Raw genomic sequence first — 20,544 nt, forward strand, 5'->3', positions numbered from 1 at the left:
GCGTATGAGGACTGTTTATGTGGGGTAAATACGTTACAATCAACATTGTTCTAAATGGAGTTTCACTCGCGTATGCAAACCAGAGCAATAATGAAGTAGGAAGGGTAGAGTAGAATCATTAGCATTATCTACCGCCTGTGAAAACCAAAGGATGAATGTCACAATGTAACAGAGAGCCACTGGACCTGGACTCTCCATCTTGGCAAATAATATGTTGAGGTGGCCTTGGGCAAGTCCTATCACCTCTAAACCGGCGTTGCTGTGGTGGTCATGTCCTGTAGGTTGAATTTTATTTATTTATTTATTTACTTACTTACTTATTTATTTATTTATTATTATTTCAAAGAGAGGAAGGGAGAGGGAGAGAGAGAGAGAGAAACATCAGTGATGAGAGTCACCGATCGGCTGCCTCTCGCACGCCCCCGACTGGGGATCAAGCCACAACCGGGGCATGTGCCCCAACCGGGAATCGAACCGGGACCTCCTGGTTCATAGGTCGATGCTCAACCACTGAGCCACGCTGGCTGGGCTATAGGCTGAATGTTAAATCACATCTCATCATACATAAGATAAATAGGTAAATTCCTCAAGTACTTTTAAAATGTTTTTCAAGGACGTGAATTGAAATGTGTGTCTGATATGTAATATACACTTATTTAACATTTTGGTACTTCCTGCTGAAAGTTATTCTCACTTACACCTAAAGCCATCTCTCCTTACTCAGACTTTCTTTTTCATAGAGCAAATCGGCCAGGAGATGTTGGAAAACCTCAGCCATGACAGAGAAAAGATACAGAGAGCACGTGAAAGAGTAAGTGGAAGTGGTACAGTCTTTTCACAAACTCGGTAAATAAGGCATAAAGTCAAGGGTCTTTGGCACCTGGGTAGACAGTCCCAATCGCATAGATGTAACTATACGTGACAATGGCGGGGGTTGGCGGGGGGGCGGGTGTAAGGGCTGGGGAGAGGAAACAAGTGAGTGTGGATGGAGAAAGAATAAGCGGACTCTTTACATCTCCATCCTGAAATGTCCCCACCTTGATATTTATTCAGCTCTGTCGCTGAAAAGAAGGTCATTGAAGGAGATTATGTTAGATTTTTCAGAGCAAAATCTAAAAATATTGATCTTATCTTCCCTCAATTCATTTTGCTTCCATTTATATTCCTAGAACTTTGCACATTCACAGATTGGAAAAATTATTAATTACCGACACATATCAAACTTTGTCAGCCTTTGAGACATTTGCTTTTATATCCAGTTCAAGTATCCAGCTTAAAGCTCCTGGGATTATCCATCACATGTACTTTTCTACATCTGAGAAATTCCAGAGATTGTATAGGTGTCAAAAATGTATTTCAGTGCATTTTTTATGAATTGGATTTTCTATCATGAAAGAAAATGATTGTTTGCCATTGCACTTTGAAAATAACCTTGTTGCCTGATGTTTTGTTTTGTTTTAATGCTGGTCTTCTTCTCCCAGCTTCGGGAAACAGATGCCAACTTGGGGAAAAGCTCCAGGGTCCTGACAGGGATGTTGCGAAGGTAAGAGCAAGGTAGGGACCCATCTTCCTCTCTCTCCTTTTTTTTAACTGTGTTTCTCATCTCGTTGCAACTGGGCATTTTTCAAGCATGCAAGCTTCTGCTCTTAGTACCCTGTGTCAGGACCCTTTTGAAATGCCGGAGCACTGATATTAACTCTTTTTTTGGACAGGGACACACACTGAGCACCTTAGATTAGAGAGAAGGTTTGAGCTAGAGGGGTTACCTCAAGCTATGGGAAAAAATTAGGGTTAGACATGAAGTATTTTTTCATAGCCTGAGGAAGGCCCCATGGCAGGAGCTGAGTGATTTTATTTTCTATTTCGGTAGTCTCTTTCTGAGAGGGAATGCAGGCCTGCGGTATTGGGAGCACCCCCGGTATTAGCTCTGCACTCTGTTGCCTTTGTTTTCATTTCTTTTTTAAGCGATGCTGTTTGGGGAAACATCTCAATTTTATGTATACTTCAAGATGGTTTTTAAAATTTAAAGAATACCCGAATAATCTGAATTCACATGTGCGAGCAAACAAATGTTAATGTTTTATATGTGTAATTAACCTTTGATGGAGAATATTCGAGAGAGCTTGAAAATAATGAGTGCAGGTAATTTTCTATATTCTGCATTTTCTGAGGGGAGTGGGAATTGCTTTCATTGGTATGAAAATTGGAGCCATTTTTTTCTTAGGTGTATTCAGCATGTAATTATTTTACATTCAGACTCTACCAAATACGAGTATTATCTAGCATAACCTTCAATTTAGAAGCGTGGGTAGAAATGTGAGTGGGAGATGTTGAGAATCGCCTCTAGAATAGCTTAATTGGATTTATAAAGAAGAGAATAGTTTTTCTCATTGATACTATAGAGACAACTATTTGAAAATAAGTAAAGTCTTCTCTGATCATGAGTCCATATATAATAACTTGCTAGAAGTATGTTTGCTGTGTTAAAGAGATCAATCACATAAGAACCAATCAAAGCTGTGGTTGCTGAGTCTCCAAGGCTGATGTGATTTCCTATCAGGCTGATCAGTAGCAAAGTCAAAAGCTCTGGGACATTTTCAACCAACGTTGACCTAACTCCACATGCCTCTCCTTCTCCTAAATGCACCGTCCAGATTCAGAACCATAAACCACCCAATTCTCTGATTAAGAGTAAGATGTCAGTGACCTAGAAAACTCAAAACCCATGGAGAAGCGATGACTGAAAGGAATGCTTCAGTGCCTATAGACAATAAGAAAGAAAAAAGGAAGCCACCCTCCATGGCTTCCCTGGGAGGCCCCCGATGCGAGCTGTAACGCGTATTCTGCATATGTCTCCATTTCGTCAAATCTCATTAAAGAGTCCCCCTGCTTTATGTCAATTGAGCTGTCTAGAAATCATTCATCATTTTTAGTGCAAAAAAAATCATGTGGTTATTTAAATAATATCATATTAATGTGAAAGTTCAGCTGTCATTGAATGGTATGGCTTAATCAGATGTAGCATTTAGGAAAAATAGTTTATTCAGGCCGTACGTGGCTTTCAGGTTGGCAGATTCAAATAAGGATTTATGAGTTTCTAAACCATGTATTTCTGTCCATGTTTCTGCTTGATGTACTTCACCCTTCTGTGCAGGGCACCGCAGACAGTCATTTCAACAAATAAAGCATCTCCCAGTATTGCGTTTGAATAAATTTGCAAGTCATTTAGGGAGGGTGAAACCCAAACAACTCCTGCCACCTCTGACGGGGCTCTCTGTAGGGAAATCACACCAGTGCTGCTGTTTGTTTCAGATGCCAGCAGGAGAAAATGACTCTGCTGAGTCTACTTGGGGTTCCCTTTGTCGGCAAACTCGGTCAGTCACTGACGCATCTCCTTGTGGGATCCGTCTAGAGTATGAGCAGGAATAAAAATCCCCGGGTGGACATCACCTTGCTGAATCTGAGCCCAGGAAACTCTTAAGCCCACCTGTGCGCCGCAGCAGTTGTGTTTTTCACTAGGCACAGCTGGAATCTTGGTATCAGCCAAGGCACCCAGGCCCTTTGAATCAATACTGGAACCGATGCGTCTTCGGAGCCACATGCAGATGGTGGGTGGGTGCTAGTTTCCAAGTACTATCCCACATGATATACAGTCTCTTTTGGAATTGGGAAAAGGCAAAGATGGTTTATTTACTTCATTATTTCTTACTGTTGCCTGGGAAACAGTCTCTAGGGAAGCGGGCCCCGGGTTGATGTGCCAGAGTCTTCTGTTCAGATGCTCTGGTTTTGCTCCCTCCGTTCCCTCCTCCCCGTCCCGTGGCATTCACTTCCGCTCTGCTGGGGTGTTATTCCAGGAGTCACAGCCTCTTCCCAGACTGCTCGCGCCAGGGTATGTCCACAGGTGCTTCTGATTCAGGAAAAGTTGCACTGTTGGACAGTGTGCTCACCTGTCACCCTCAGGAACGTGTAAAGGAAATGAACGTCGTTTTTGTGCATGTGAGTGTCTACCTGTATACGTCATAGGCTCCCTTATTTCCACATGATCAATTCTGTGTGACTGCGAATAGGTAAATAGTCTATAGCATACCAAACCAAGGAATTGCTTTATTAAAAAGAAAAAATGCTTATTATTTTTAATTGTTTAAACTTAGGTTGTTTTTAAATTTATAAAATGAAATGGACCTGCCGTGGCCCCTTAGTTGGGTCATTTTACTTATATTGATTAGTCTGCAGTGAAGACAAGTAAAACCAGTGTTCCATCAGCTCCAAAATCTGTACATGTATCCACCTGACTGTCTGTAATACTGACCAAAAGCAGATAGGAAATAAAACCAGTAAGTGACAGCCACTACCATTTATACTTTTTTACTTTTTATTAACATAAAATGAGATTTTTAAAAATCTATTTCCTTCCTTTTTCAGCTTATTTGCTTTCTAGTAAATATTTAATGCCTATATATAAGGCCTTGGGCATCCAGTTTGATTCTTGCCTTCAGAGTGCTTCAGTCTAGTAGAGAAAATGTGCCTCTAACCTGCTGAGGGAATTCATAAAATTACCTCATTCTCAAGGAAGCTGTTGAAGCATCTGCAACTCCCACGAATCCTTCCTCGTCATTAAAGAGGGTGCCAGGAAAATAAATAACTGATAGAAAAGATTTCAATAGCTATAAAACCAGTATGTTCAGGGGAAATAGAGAAATAGAGGATGATATCGAATCATAAGAGAAACAAGATTTGAAAAGAACTGAAGTATGCAGAATATTCTGAGATACGTCTGGTATAGTGAGATGAGCAACTGATTCGACCGACATAAATAAATAATGACTCTTCATGTAACTACACACTGTTACCAGAAGAGAAAACAAAGAAAATTGGCCCATTCAAAATTATAATAGTAAAACTTGACATCAGAATAGATAGAGCTGATTTCCTGTATTTTCCTTCTGTCTTGACGTAAGACTGAGAGCTACCCAGGGACAAACGTTCATTTCCTGGCTCTGCAGACAGAGTTTAAATAAAGTGGTATTTCAGATAATAACGAAAATGCTCATGAGACAAATGACCACTCAGGTGGTGATTGGGACCAAAGAAATGGGTTTTTCATGGACCTGCACAAAATCTTATTATTTGGTCGGTTGTCTTAAAGTGCCCCAAGTAGCACCGAGAGGCCTAAATGTTGCTCCTCAGATATTTGCATGCGTGTGAGTGTCTGTGCGTTTCCTCCTGCACTTTGACTGCGAGTCTTTTTTACATCAAACAGTGCTGGCAGTGAATGAAATGAAAATGGAAGTTTTCAAGGTTTTCCGTCAAAACAAAGGACATCGTGACTCTATTTCTTTTTACCTCTGAAGAGCAAATCATTTATCAGTGATAGTGTATTTGATTCTAGACATATCTGAAGGATTCCTTAGGAATGTAACAGAGTTATAATTTGGGATCTCCACTGACATAAATTTGGAGGACATTTTAATTAATTTATGTTGGCTCACTGCCTGCCTGTATATATGCTGGCAAAGACTTACAAAAAGAAATGGCATATGTGATATTTTTTTTAATATATTTTTTGTATGATTACCTTAATATCAGATGCTTTTCTCTCCCCCGTGCATTACCTATGTTTGCCCCTACTATTTCCACAATTTTTAAAAAATCAGAATGTTTGCCTCAAAAAGTGAGTCCTGCTCACACTCCCAGCATCGTGCAGTAACTTCTTCAAACAGGCATGTAGTTGGTGAGAGGCCTTCGGAACTGATCCGCAGCATAAACAAAGCCGAAGGTACTGAACGCGGTGGGCCAAGCGGGCGCTGTTCATGCGTCGCTGTTCAATACACAGAATTTTTGTCAGGGCTGCTTCTGACTCACTGTAGGGTAGATTGCCACCCGTCATTGCTATCACATTGTATATTTCCAGCATGGTTTTGTTGCTTTGATAGGATGACAGATAAAACATCTGGAAAATTTAAGTGTACTGTCAGAATAATTCCTCAGGGTAAAAATACCAGAAATACCCATGCCAGATCTATAAGCTACAGAAATATAAGTGTTTTAAATAAACAGGTTTATTCCTAAAGAGATGAGCCATGACTGAATGTTCTTTAATCTTCTTTAAAAATTCATTCTTTTCCCCGCCTCATTTTGCCAAGGAAACATTTTGTTATATTTTAATTGTTCTCATTACAGTTTCTGAAAATTCAACAGTAGAGAGTTTTCAAGACTTGCGAGAAAGGTGTCCTTGAGAATTTACCCTCAGTTTTTACGCCCTGAAAAATGTATGTCCTCTCGAAGGACCTTCCACTTACACGCTCCCGTTTCTCTGTTTCTCGCACGGCTCGTTCTCGGCCTGTTTTCACGAGCGCCGAGCGTGAGCCCGACCTGGAATTACCGCAGCGAAACCGTAACCCCTGAGAAATTCCTCGCCCTTTAATCAAGTGCTTATTCTTTCCAAATAAACCCATTGAATTTGCTGCAGATCCTTTAGACTTAACAGATTTACGATCCAAGCTTAAAATAATGCTACAAAGAGGAAACTTTAAAAAAAATCTCGGTCCTTTTTGGGTGAGTAAATTTGTTACCGGGCACGCAGCTCGTTGCCTTGGTCCGATGGCCTGGCCTCTTCGAGGCTGACATGGTGACGTTTTTACAAAACTGGAGAACAGCTTTGGGTTTCTTTATATGTGTTTCTCTTTAATAACCTCCTTGTAGCTTTAAACATCAAATTCTGGTCATGGGTCAGACATTTGAATGCAGCATTTAAAGTTGTCTAATCCTACGGCTGTCCTCAGGGTGTGTCTGACCCCAGCGGTAGTTTATACACATTGTCGGATTGAATCCTTAAGACCCCTGTGAAAGCAGCATCCTGTCCCCATTTTACAGATGAGAATAACTGTGCTCAGTCACGTAAACTATCCATAGTCACATATGTTGAAAGGTACAGAATATAGATACATATTGTCACTTGTAACTCACTGAAGGGCAGAAGCAACTTCAAACAGGGTGGAAAGTTAGGGCTCAAACGCTGTCCTCGGGACTGGGTCCTGCTTCTCCATCTCATCTCAGTTCTTATGTGTGGGGTCCGTCCTTTGTCAGGGTTTCTCTCTTGGAGCTCTTGGAGGCTATAGTAGCTGTAACAATTTCATCTTCCCAGTAGATCCAGCAAAATCATAGCATGGAGTCCTGTTGATTCTGGGGGACTCTGGTTAGGTAAGAACCCCACTGATCTGTGATCTGATGTTTTAGACCTAAGGCTTCGTGTGAGGGATGGGCACACGGACCAAGAGTGGACAAATGATAGGTCCCTCAGAAAATCCAGGGCTTCTACTAAGAACGGGAATAGACGCTAGGTGGGCAAAAATAACCGATGCTATCTTCAAAATGTTCCGGTGGACTTTCAGCTGTGTCCTGGGTCTCAGGTGAAACACCACTCTTTCCATCCAGCCCTCGGTGGTCCCCCAGCCAGAAGTGATCTGTCTTTGCTCTGATTCTTCTCACAGTCGCCTGTGCTTCTCACAGGGCACTGGGCCTTCTGCTTTGCATTGTGGGCATTGTGTTTATTAGCCACTGTGTCTGAATTTTCTCCCAGGCGGGTTTTATCCCCTTCCGCACCCCAAAAAGGGCTTTATACAGTTCCCCACATTATTGTGCATAGGGGAGGCTACCCCGGTGAGAGAGAAATAAAGCCCGGGAGTCATTCTGGTTTCCCCAAAGCTTGGGCTTTCCACGATCTCCTGTGCAGATGTCCAGACAGGTTGACATGTCACTTGAATGCACAGCAGGAAACACCATCAGAGGATCCATAGTTTTTTATAAAATGAAAATAACTTAAGTTGTGGTCAAGCTGAGCCTTTCTTGCCACTGAGCCGGGCCGTTGATAGAATGGCCTCTGGGAGGTGGTGACAGTCCCCCTGGCACATCCCCGCCCTAAGGGTATGAGGCAGTTCTATCTGACAGTTCTCTCCAGGTCCTCAGGTCTGAACTGTAAGTTGCTGCTGGTCAGGAGCCTCATGGTCAATGAATAATCATTGGAAGGAGGGCTCAGAATAGTTTCCCATTGCTGTCTAGGTGCACATGGTTGTCATTTATTGAAACCCTGCAGATTTCTCTCTATTGCACTTTGGCTGCAATGCAAACATGTTCATTCAAACATAAAGTAAGTGCCTACACAATAATGGAATACTTGTGTCCATTAATTAATCACAGTAGAAAAGCATCTTATATTTTTCTCGGCTGTGAGCCACAATCTGACCTAATTCTTGAATTACCTTTCTTTTATGATTTTTTCTTTTCTCCATCTGATACAAGCCATTCTCTAGCGCGATGTAGAATAGGGTGGGTGCCCTTTACCTGCACCATCAATGCCGTCTTTGAACGCAGCCTTGAGCTGTTAGCTAGAAGCAGGGAGTCCTAGGCCTTCCTTATGAACAAGTAAAGGAGCCCCCGCCCCCCTTGTAAATGCCTACTTATTAACACACGCCATCGCCCAACAGCGTCTCGCAGTCCCAGGCCCCCACCCCATCACACCACTGTCCGCTCCGTCGCAAGCTGGGGGAGGCCTTTGGCCATCTGTTCCATTAAATGCTGCAAACAATATCTGAACTTCATGAAGCGGGAGTCGGGGCCCCCCCTCCTCGGGCCTCCCCCTTCTGCCTCCACCGCCGCCACCATATTTTTTTGTTTGAACGCTCACATTGTAAAGTAGTGTATTCACACATCCATTTTAAAAGGCTCGCTGTGTTACGAGGCGGGACAAAGCGAGCTCAGTCACAGCTCAGGCGCAGTGCAGGTGGTGGAGCGAGCTGCTGCCCAGATCAAAAGTCAAGCGACTGTGAATCTCCTCCTGGAAGTGCCGTTGGGGGACAAGGCCAGGTTTATCTGCGCAGACAAGAGCGAGTCATAGATACACATCTCAAGTGCGGGAGGCCAGAGCGGGTTCAGCCTCCCGGGTGAGAAAACTGGCCAGCGTGACAGTTCCCAGGGCTTCTCTGGAACAGGGAGCTTGGAGGGCTTTTTCTTCTTGGGCTGTTTTTTTTGTTTTGTTTTTGTTTTTTAAATTAGCCTTTTATTGTGCGGCGATTGATAATTATTATTTATGTTTTGGTGCCATTCCGAAAGTAGCTAAGATTTTTTTTTTTTTTTTTTTTAAGCCACCTTGGGGGCAGGAAATGGCTTCTTTTCATGGTTGCATTTTATTTCTCAGCAGCATTTAAAGACAGACTCCTATTTATACCACACAGGCAGTTTTGTCTGTTGTAAACAAAGTAGGTGGCTGGGAATTGTGCTTTCCCAGAAATGTTTTCCAGGGAAGCCATAATAAGAAACAACTGTGTACATCTTGAGACGTTGTCGTCTAGGTATTAAGAAAGAATTCTTTGCTCTTCTAAGGGAAAAATACCCCACCAATTGTAAAGAAGTATATCCGGTATCCAAAAATGTAGTTTAAGCATTTGTTAGATTCTGAAGTTTGCCGCCTTGCTGGTATTAATTGAGGTCGTTGCCATTTTTTATTTTAAATGGTTGCTAACATTTTTTGACAAGATAGAAGCTGAAATTACAAGAGGCATAATTGTTTTTTAACTTTAATATCCTATTATAAAAGATAGTAACTTCTTTTGCAAAGTTATATAGAGAACTTTGAAACTAAGTACGAATATCAGTGAAGAAAATGCCAGAATGGTAACTTTTTAAAGAGTTGAGAAGGCTTGAAATTATGAAAGAACAGCACTTAAGTTTCCTGTACAATTGTAGTTTACCTGGGAAAACCACTCTACTTTCTCATCTTCTGGTGCCTTAATGATTTTGTGATGAAGAGGAAAAAAAGCTATTAGCTTTCAATTCCCAAGCTAGTTAAAAGTTTGTGAATCAAGTTCCAAGTGCTTTCGTGGAACCACCCACACTCTGTCTGAAGGCACAGGGCGCTGGCCCTTATCCTGGGTGGGCTTCACAGCATCTCTGAACCACTGAGTTCTCTGAAAATGTTTGTGTGTGTGTGTGCATCTTTCTGGGAATTTTCCATAATATTTTTAAGAGTCCATGACCAACTCCAAAAAAGTTGAGAAGTGAGGTATTGTTATAAAACTGTGTACAATGTCCTCACTAACTACTACTCAATTACTTTGATACCCTGACTTATTTAAAATGTGTTGGTCTACCGGAAATAATTTATTTTGAATTTTCCACAAATTTTAACAAGAAACTTTGCAGGGATACTGTCTTTGGAAAATCAGATCATTTATCCAAAGGCTTATTGAGAATTTTTTTTAATTGCAACAGAGGTAAGATTGTCTTCGAAGATATAAGAAAGACTTGACATCACCTAAATAGTTCTAATTGTAAACATGAAAAATCTTCTCCCACATCTTACCCCAATTTTAGAAGATAGTGAGAACGTTGACATTCTTAACTAGAATTACATATTTCTAAAACTTAACAGCCTCTGAAATTACACTACATGTTGGTTCTACTTGCTATACATATGATCCACGAATATATGCAGAGTATTGGCATAGTGCATGAGCTATTTTATTGTGGCATATTAATTATTCAATAAGTGTATCACTTTAAAACACTGAATTTTTCCACCTATGCCAATTCAACCTTTCTCATCAAATGGGCTTATAGAATTTATTAGTAGAAAACTCCTCCAGCCAATAAAGAAAAACGTCTATTTTCTATTATGTATACATGATCTGAAACCATAGCCTTTAAGGTCTTTTAATCTGTTTGTTCAAGGCCAAACCATTTATATGGATAATTTTTAAAGCTTCTGTACAAAGGGAAAAAAGAACATTTTATTTATTCACTGGGGTTTTGATGTGCCTTGGAATTGCGTAGATGAAGTATTTTCAAGCTCATGGATCCAGAGTAGATAAAAGGTCTCCTATTTTATAAGGCTTTATGTAAGCTTTTCAAAAGTACAGTTTTCTCATGGTTAGAATTTTTCAAACAAAACATTATTTCACTATCATAATTGGGGTTTGATGTGGGCACCCTTTTTCTTCCTTGAATCACATGTTAAATTATGTGTTTAAGATCATTTTTATTACATTTTACCGTCCCTCATTGGAGAAATTAATTTGCCAGTCCTCATTTTCAGTATCTGGCAACTATTTAATAGGACTAGGAGTCGAAAACCCAAAAAATCTCAGATTTAAGAGATGAAGTGCAAGATAACAATTTGGTTTTGTAACATATTGGTATGAAAATGAAAATTATTTACTCCCCCCCCCCCCCCCGAACTTGTGCTAAGCCTGGTGGACTGTGGAAAGGAAAAGGGGAGGCTTTTTTTTTCAACTCGGGCAACTGAATTCAGGCCAGAGTCTGGGTGAACATTAGCTGCCGTTAGCTCTGCCGTGTCAGGGCCAAGAAACAGCCTTCCCTGGCTGGAGCATTCCCAAGCTATCACGGCCATTGGACAGGTGGGGAATGAATATTGTAGAACGGTGGGACATTTGAAGAGCAAGCTCCTGGTCCCCGGGACCCAATTTGGAGAGGCTTCAATTGGAGCAAACAGGTGTTCCTGGGAGAAACTGTCCTCAGGTGGCTGGGGGGTGCCATTCTTTCACACACATGAAAAGTGTCCCTTCCCTCTGCCCGCAGGGAAATTAGAATTAACTACAGCTTTTTCTTTTGAAATGGAAAAGAGAAATAAAAAGATGGCACCAGGTTTTGGCTCTGACTGGATTTCCATGGAGCATGTAATCTAGGAAGGGCGATGAGAACTCTTGAAGCAAAGCATCCTTGCAGTTCCCAACGTCGGAGATGCTGTAAAGACTGAATGGATGCAAAGAATCTTCTTACCGAAGGATGTGCCCATAAAATGGAATAGCCTCTTCTTCTATTACTCGTTCGTTCATTCACCAAATGTTTCTTTGACTAGCACTCACAAATTTCTGAACACTAGGCCAAGTGCTGGGGATTCAACAGACAAGGCCTTGCGAAGCTGTAACGATAGTTACTGGTTGGAACATGGCCGTGAACCTGAGCCGCCTTTGGGAAACTAAGGGGTAGCACTTGCTGGCATCAGAAAGGCTTCTTTCTGTGTAACGTCACCATATTGAGGCTATGACTAACGTGTTTTTGAGGGCATTCTTTTTAAATCACATTTTCCCCATAAAGCATAAAATAGTAATATTAAAGGAAATGTTTAGAAGAAAAAGAAGTTGTTTTTAATCCCTCTACCTTGAAACAAGCTACTCCCTCGATACAAGCATCCCCTTCCAGTCTTTCAGTCACAATCCCTGTATAATGTTATATTGCTTTTTCTCAATAATATTGTATCCTAAATCCATAGTCTTCATAATTGTATTTTTTCCTAATTTAAAAAAAAAATCTAATGAAAGTTTTTAAAAACCTTTTATTTGGTAGAAAAACAAAACCTCATCAAAATATAGGGAGGAAGTTATTTGTAATCACAGTGAAAGGGAGCAACTGGTTAAAGCCTTGGCGTATTTCACTCCAGTCTCTTTCTCTGGATTTTATTTACATGATTGAGATCAGTCAACATGGACAACTTTATATTCTACCCTTTGCATCAAGGTTGTACTGAAAGCATTGTCTCACGCCATTAAAAATGTAATTCTTCTTTATAGTGGTTGTACACTGTTCCCCCGTAGGAATATTTTCTTTATGTTAGGTTTTTTTCTAGCTTATTGCTACATATTGCTGCTCAGGTTCGGGTCTTCCCTCTGCCCTGGGCAGCCTTTCCTTCTATCACGTCTTGTGGCTTCTCTCCCAGATTCCCTGGTTTCAGAAACACCTGTGATTCTCACATTAGACCTCTATTTTGCATCTTCCGCATTTGTCACTTTGTACCATTTCTGCTTCTCTTTTTCGTCTCGTTCTGAGTTACCTCCGGCCCCACTGAGTCCGCCCTTCGCAGCCTCCTGCCTGCCTTCGGCGGGTAGCTGTGCGCTGGTGCTGGTGCTGCAGCGCTGGTCCCTGGACCCTCTTCATCGGCCGTCGCCCCCCTCCTGCCCTTCACCTTTCCCAGTGCCACAAGTCCTTACTCTCCCGCGTGTCCCCCTCACTCGGAAAGGCCCTACCCCCTTACTGTTTGCATTGAGAGCGCCGGACAGTTCTCAAGAACATTGTTTGGTTTCGTTAGCACTTCATTTTCCGAGCTGCGCTCTTCTCCTGACTCTTCGGGATGTCACTTCCTTACCCTTGTTCTGTGGGATTCTTTTTTTCCATCATCCTCATGTCGTTTTGCGTTTTTAATGTGATTTGGTTACTTTTTAAAACGTCTTCCTGGGTCTGCAAATGGATGGCAGCCTCATACGCCCCGCTTTGTCTGGAGGTAGGCCTTTGTCTTCGGCCTTTATGCGAACGAAATGGGCCCTCTTCCCTCCCCCACCCCTTGACTCTGGCATGAGAAATGTTCAAACCTTGGGTGTACCACTGGCATCTGCTTCGCATGTTTAGCTCCCCCACCCACACTTCTAGGCTCCGTTGCACTCTGTCATACCCTGCCCATCCCTGCCCAGTACTGATTTCTTGTTTTCCTGGGAACTCTAGTTAGTACCCAGCTACAGAAGAGAAAGAAGATGAGTGTGGGGAAGGGGGAGTAAATACAGCAGCCCCGATGCCTCCTAGGCTACAGCACCCACCTGTCAGGCAGCCAGCTGCTTGGCGTCTAGTGGTTACAGACCTTGCATGTTTTTATCTAGTAGCAGGCTTTGTGGGAGGTGGACCACTGCCTACATTTGTCAGCCCAATTCATATACTTGTAGTAGTAGAAAACCCTTCCAGACTCTGGCAATTTGTGATGAAAGTTTGGGGGTAAATCTCCATCGTCTTCTATTTCTTCCTTCCGATTCAGTGGGCACTTTAATAGGTGCAGCATGAGGAGCCATCAACCAGGCACTACCTTCAGCTGGAAACTGGGTGATCTTTAAAACTGCTTGGGATAAGGGGACCATACCGACCATTGCTGTGTCCCAACCCTGGGGCCTGTACGCCTGGGTGGTCTCGTTTTAACTCTTGCTATTTAATTATTGATGATTTACTGACACAAGACATGGAAGCCTTAGGGAAAACGAAATCCCATGTGCCAGTTTCTTTAGGTGAATCTCCTTTGAGGTATAAGTGTCCCTCTAAGAAATATAGTGAGGCAGGATTTAGGGAATCATTCCAAGTACCGTCAGGGAAAGGCAGCTGTGGCTTCTTACTCATTGAGGGAGTCCACTGATGCACCTGGAAGGCCACCCAGGTATGCGTCGCTTCATGTCATGACAGCCTCATACAAGACAGTCAGTGTAGGCCAGGCATCCTCACACATCTTTATACTCCTTCCCAGGATAAAAACAACAACGGGAACAGCTTCCTTACAGGAGCTGATTTCCCCTATTAATGCTCTCATCCTGGGACCCATTTTTATAGAAATGGTAATTCACTCCACAGATATGTGCAAGGAACTTTGCTGGGTATATACGGATGGAAGATGACTCTTGTCTTCAGGAAACTCACATCCTAGTCAGGGAGAGATAAGGAGTGCCGAGGGAGGGCTAACTCAACATGGATGGTGATCGGAAACCTCAGTGCCCGGTGCCCGGAGTCTGGAGGTTACTGTCATGGATGACATGGCCTTTGTAATGGTCCTTGGGGGAGGGGTAAGATTTGCCCAGGCAAAGTTAGCAGGGATTCCAGGCTAAGGAAATGGCTTGAACAAAGACGGGGAGGTAGCATCTTTCAGGCAAGCATGGCAGATAATTCAGATCAGTTCTTTATTGTCAACTCTATGATTCACGCCTTTTATTTTCTGATGTCCCCATTTTAACAGTAGATTGTGTGTCACCTCCCAACACATTTGCTGTTGTGCCCAATTGTCATCTCCTTCTCATCTGCACCCTCCGCCCAGGAGATAAAAGCTTGGCAGAGTCAAGTGGCCTGAAAATGTCTAGGTTCCACTTTTTCTTGCCATTATTGTTCTCTGTTGAGCACCTACTATGTGCTCCGGGCAGAATGAATGTTATTAAAGACCCAAGTCCCTTCACAGTTTTCATGTAGCCCATTGATTTGTTTCTTTTCACAGGTTCTTATTTCCTCTTGAACATTCCAGGTTTCACAGTGTTTTTCTAATAATTCTGAAAGGTATTTCAAGTTGACTGTGTGTGTAGGTGGGGGTTTTCTTTAGAGCCATCATGCACCCCAAAATACCACCCTGGGCCAACGCCCAAAATGCCTCCTTCAGAGGTTGTTCTTGGTCATTAGGCTTTGCTGTCTCTCCAGATGCTGTGTGGGCACCAGGGTGACCTGTTGTCACAGCTCTGCGGCATATCACATAATCAGATTATTTGCTGAGACTAAGTAGGTAAAGGAGTGGAGGGGAGCTGATCCTGGAGGACTTTAGGAGGCCACAGTCCGGAGAGCCTGCGTGGGCTGCAGTCAAGCTTCACAACATCGACTGAACCGGGCCTGAGCATGCTTCTGCCTTTTTTCTTTTTTTTTTTTTTTTTAAAGCAACAGCTTTGCTTTAATAGGACTTGAAATTTTTAACCCAGTTTTGCTTTGGGGGAAAATGTATTAACCATATGTCTTGTCAAGATTTCACTTTTTTAAAATTTCCCAATGAAAGTCACCTCTCAGCGCTGGGGTTCTTCCTAGGCGCGCACCTGCCTCGTTAATCAAGTTCTCTCCCTTTCTCATTTCCATTTGCAAATGGGGATGCTTAGCAGCCAGCCTCAGAAGGAGTGCCTGTCCTCATCAGCGTGACTAAAGGGCTGATGAAATACTTGCAGGTACCTGGCAGGGTACCGTGAAATCAATCCCTGGGCCTTTTAAACGCCTAAGAAGAAGGCCGTGTGAGTAGTCAACAGGGACGTTAACGGATGGGTGACAGGTGACCCCAACGTCCTGGCTGGTTGATCCAGCCTGTGTGATTTCTGATTTGTATTTATTGCATAAATACAAAGTATTTGCAAAGCAAAAGAAAATTTTTTAAAAGAAAAGGAAAAAAATTTGCTCATAGCCCAACACACCTACAGGGATCTCTTCATCACTTTTTTAGTCTTTACTCACATGTTGGTATTTTTCAGTACGTGGCTTTAATACAATGGTAGGTGCCGCCTTTCCTTTTAACTCAGCGTGATGGCTTGCGCTGCTCTAGTCTACTTGATAGTGTAGTTAGTCTCTTCCTTTCTAATCCAGTTATTGTGACATTTATAGAGGTTCAGGAAAGCCCAGAAGGAGCATGTGGTCCGCATTCAGCTGTCTTTCAGGAAGCTGACGAGCTGACGCTAGTAAGCCTTAGAGCGCCTCGGCCTAGGGTGTAAGAGCACTCGGAGTTCTGATGGTTTCTCTACCACCCACACGGGCCACTTGCATATCTTAATTTCCAGGTGCTTTCTAATAATATCGACGACAAAGCGTGTATATAAACAAAGCAGGCAGGCGGACATAGATGTGGTGGGTTCAAGAAATAGGCCCATTTCCCCCCAGTATTCCCTCCTGGACTGAAAGGCGGTTACTGAACTCGGGTGAAGGTTTCATGAGCTGTCAGATGTCAGTACTTGATCATTTAATTAGTGTCAGTCACGGCACCTGCTTGGTGGTGTGATCGCCAGGTGAAATTGGCGTCCACCTGGCACAGAGCACTGGGGGGCCGCCTGGAATAAAGGAGGCGGGAGGAGGGCTGACCGGCAGGCGGTGTGGGAGCTGCCCGGGGAGATGCGAGCGGGGTGCTGTGGGAGGAGCTGCAGGGCAGCCAGGGGGCAGCATGGGAGCATTTTGCACCTTGAGGAGGAGGAGAGACTGTGGAAGAAGCAGATGAACACAACTGCACCACTCTTCCTGAGCCCAGCCTCGGGGAGGATGATGGATGACGTCTTGTCATCTTTTGTATTTCTCCAGGGGCAGCTAGAACGGAATCTCCCTACTGAGCCCAGCGGTTGAACACTGGAAGTCTAGGGGCCATAAGCGGCCTGCAGAACTTTTTTTTTTTTTTTTTGGTCTTCACAGTTTTGTTTTGTTTTTTAAATTGAGATATGATTCATCTATAATAAAGTTTACGTGTCCTAAATGCAGAGTTTGATGAATTTTGGTCATGGTATGTAATTGTGTAACCATCATAACACATCAAGATGTAGACCAGTTCTCCCACTTGGAACGGTGTCCTCTAGTCCCTCTGGACTCAGTTTCCTCCCTCTATCCCTGTCCCAGGCAGCCACTGACCTGCTTTCTGACAATAGACTTTTGCCCTTTCTAGAATTTCTTATAAATGGAATCATGCAGTGTGTGTCGTCTTTTGTGTATGACATTTTCACTGACATAGAGGTTTAGAAATTCATCCGTGTTGTTGTGTGTATCAGGATTTCATTCCTTTTCATTGCTGAGTAATATTCCATAGTGAGGCATATTCCATCTATTTATCCATTCACCAGTTTATGAACATGTATGTTACTTCCAATTTGGAGCTATTATAAATAATGGCACTGTGACATTTGTGTATACATCTTTTTTGTGAACATAGGCTTTTATTTCTCCAGGGTAAACATCTAGGGGTGGGATTGCTGGGTCATATGATAAATAGATGTTTAATTCTATATGAACCTGTCAAGCTGTTTCCAAAGCGGTTAAATCATCCTGCATTTCCGTAGCAATGTACGAGCATTCCAGTCTCTCTGCTTAGTTACTCCTAAAACATTCAAAATGGCTATCAACAAAGGAAACTCAGAATTCTCTAGAGAGGCACAGGGACTCCAGCCCACCCCCGTTCCTGCCTGATCCATCTTGGTCATGTGTATTATCCACCTCTCACCTGTGGATGTGTGGCCCCTGCCTTAGAAATTCTTCTGAGCAACATTATGCCCCATGGTGTGTGGTAAGACATTATGGTTAAGTGCGGGATCTGTGGAGAAAGGCAAGTCAGGGTTGGAATCTCAGTCCTATCATTTATAGACTGTCACTTTGAACAAGTTATTTAACTGCTCTCAGCGCAAGTTTCTGCACCTGTAAAATGCTCAGGTTAGCTTATTCAGTGCTCTGTTGTGAAAATGCAGTAATACACAGCATGTCAGGCACAGCACAGGGCCAGGCCCATGGAAAATGTGCGGTGGGCATTGTACATTTAGTACCTCTTGGTATCATGGTATAGTCCGGTGATTCTTGTATGTGTAGTGTTAGGTGCCAGTATCATGGTATAGTCCAGGACGTGTGTGGGGTGTGTGTGTGTATAACATAAATACCTGTATTCCTCCCCCCAGTGTCCCAATTACAGTCTTCTGGGCCAGACCTGAGGGTGCGCATTGTTTAAAAGTTCCATAGACGATTGGGATGACATCCCTGGTCAACAAACATCAGTTGACCAGGAAGATAGTAACCAGGGGCCTACATTCGAAACTCAGTTCTACCGCTAACTAGCTGTGTGACCTTGGGCAACTCACTTATCCTCTCTGAGGGAGCGAATTTACCTGAGATCTGACTCTCTAGTAAATTTGGTCTTTCACTATTACAGTACTAGGTTCCTTCTGGTAAACTGTGGCTGCCGTTGGAACCAGATGAGTTGGAGGTAGTTGAGGGCTGTGCCTGCTTCCCAAGTAATATGTCAAGGTGAAGGCAAATCTCAGAATGACTTCTGCCATAGCTAGAAACATGTTTTAGGAGGCAGGCACAGAAACAGCCCTCCACCTTGTCCTGCAGGCCCAATGAAGTCCCAGCCTTCTGTTCTGATGGGAGAAGGTATTGACAGCAACTTGCAAGAAAGATTCACTTGAGGCAGATGTGAGAATATTCTAGCGAGAGGAATCGGTTAACCTTCTAGTGAAAGCCAGGTAGTAGGCTCCTCCTGTAAGTGATAGAAACAGGAGTCAGTCCAAATCCTGGGTTGAGGACCCCATCCAGGGGAATCCATGCAGGCCGTGGGAGTGCTGAGGACAATATTCCTAGCCAGTCCACATAGCTTCAATGCCATTTCTAATATCTTCATTAACAGTTACTAGTTATGCTAATTAAGAGTGGCTAATTACTAAGATAAAGATAGCTGCCACACTGTTAGGAGCTGCTTCTGAAATCTGGTTTTTCATTAGTCTTTTGAATGTAAACAGAACACCCCGACGTGTGTTCTCCTATGAGGCCACTGCTCTGGGGTGTGGATTTAAACGAATATATACATATATGTCACACTATCTACAGGGAAGTATTTTACAGTTAATTACAGATTGTATGGCACACGATTCATTCCCAAGGTTCCATCCAAACTGAAGATTCCGCAGTTCTACACGAGGAGGGGCTTCGTAAGAGTACTGTTTTTCAGCACATCCTCTCCTTATCCTAAGTTTGCTTTTTCTGGAAACTACCACGAGTTCCCCCAGCTGTGGGAGTGTCCTGCCCCTCCCCCTGCTCTCTCAGCCTGCATGCCTCTTTCATGGCTGCTTGTTTCAGGCCAGGGGGTGTGCGTGGAGGATTTTGACATCTGTAAAATGGCATCTTTATTTACCCGTGTTGGTCTGCGATATTTCCCAAACTTCAGTGATTTGAGTAATACCATCACAATTTTGGGGAGGGAGGATCCTATCTGCCTAACACCTCCACTGCTGTTTTTCTTTAAATGGACACCCTTTTGTTTTAAACTTAAATACCTTCTTTAGGTATATCACGCAGAGAATTATCCATGGTTGGAACATGCCAATTATTATTTTAATTCACATATTAAAATAAATGAATAAGTAAATAAAATGTTAAGAGAGTTCATGAATATTTAAAACAAAAAGTAATCATCTTTATGTGCCTAAGGTCAGCTGTGGTACCTCCAGTGGACTGCACATAGCACTATGGGAACCTGGCCGGGCTGTACTTGGGGGGGTTCCCTGCCCATCTCCCCCTCAGACTGTGAGTCCCTGGAGGAGGGGACGGGCTTTCATCTGTCTCTTCATGTCAGTGAGCCTGGTGCATAATATGCATTCGATAAATGTTTGATGAATGAATGTCTTTTACCACCACTGGTGAAATACCATTAGCAAACAGAAATACTTACTATCCTCTCACTTTGAGTCCCCAACTCTGAGCAACGTGGGCACCCAAACATGGAGTCAACACATAAAGAACCAAAACCCATGGGAGCAAAGGGATGCCTGTTCTTCCACCTCCTGAAACTTTTCTGAACTGACAGAAGTGTGATTCATTTCATTCCCCTCATGTTAAGATTCTTAGAGAAATTTTCATCTTAACATAGCACCTACCCTGAATTTTTCTGCCTGGTGTTTACTGCTGTCATTTCAAATGAAAACATTTGCATTTAATTACATAAAGCATTTCGGAAGTTCCAAATTTCTAATTTGGGGGTTGATTAGTTCTGTAACATTGGTAAGAAATGTATTGAGTAGAAGAAAACGGGCATAAGTATTTAGATATATAAAAAGCATCTGATTTTAAAAAATATTTTTCTTAATGTTTAAGGTGAGAAAGATAAACAGATTTGTTGATCTATTTGCATTGGTTTTGCTTTTTCCCCATAATTGCTGAGGTGGTTTTGTTTATAGAAAAGGAAGTGGTACCAACCTCAAGAGGCAATTGCCCAGTCTCGATTTGGGACGTTGTGAAAGTTTTCAAGCTTGC

At 42.8% G+C, this 20,544-nt stretch overlaps 1 protein-coding gene across 8 annotated transcripts in view; it reads left to right on the top strand.

The window, feature by feature from the left end:
- The window catches only part of VTI1A (vesicle transport through interaction with t-SNAREs 1A), a 278,815-nt gene that overhangs the window by 158,872 nt on the left and 99,399 nt on the right, over window positions 1-20,544 (top strand). For 2 of the 8 annotated variants that reach the window (XM_081158250.1, XM_081158253.1), the window contains 2 exons: window positions 741-811; window positions 1,482-1,554. In XM_081158250.1, the coding sequence (XP_081014376.1) occupies window positions 741-811; window positions 1,482-1,547 (137 nt within the window). In that variant the 3' untranslated portion in view covers window positions 1,548-1,554. Of the gene's footprint in view, window positions 1-740; window positions 812-1,481; window positions 1,555-16,842; window positions 17,015-20,544 lie in introns of those variants that run through there. The other 6 variants (XM_081158247.1, XM_081158248.1, XM_081158254.1 and 3 more) reach the window with 5 other exon arrangements.

This window comes from Miniopterus schreibersii, assembly GCF_964146895.1.
Source record: "Miniopterus schreibersii genome assembly, chromosome: 14".
Taxonomy (NCBI): Eukaryota; Metazoa; Chordata; class Mammalia; order Chiroptera; family Miniopteridae; genus Miniopterus; species Miniopterus schreibersii.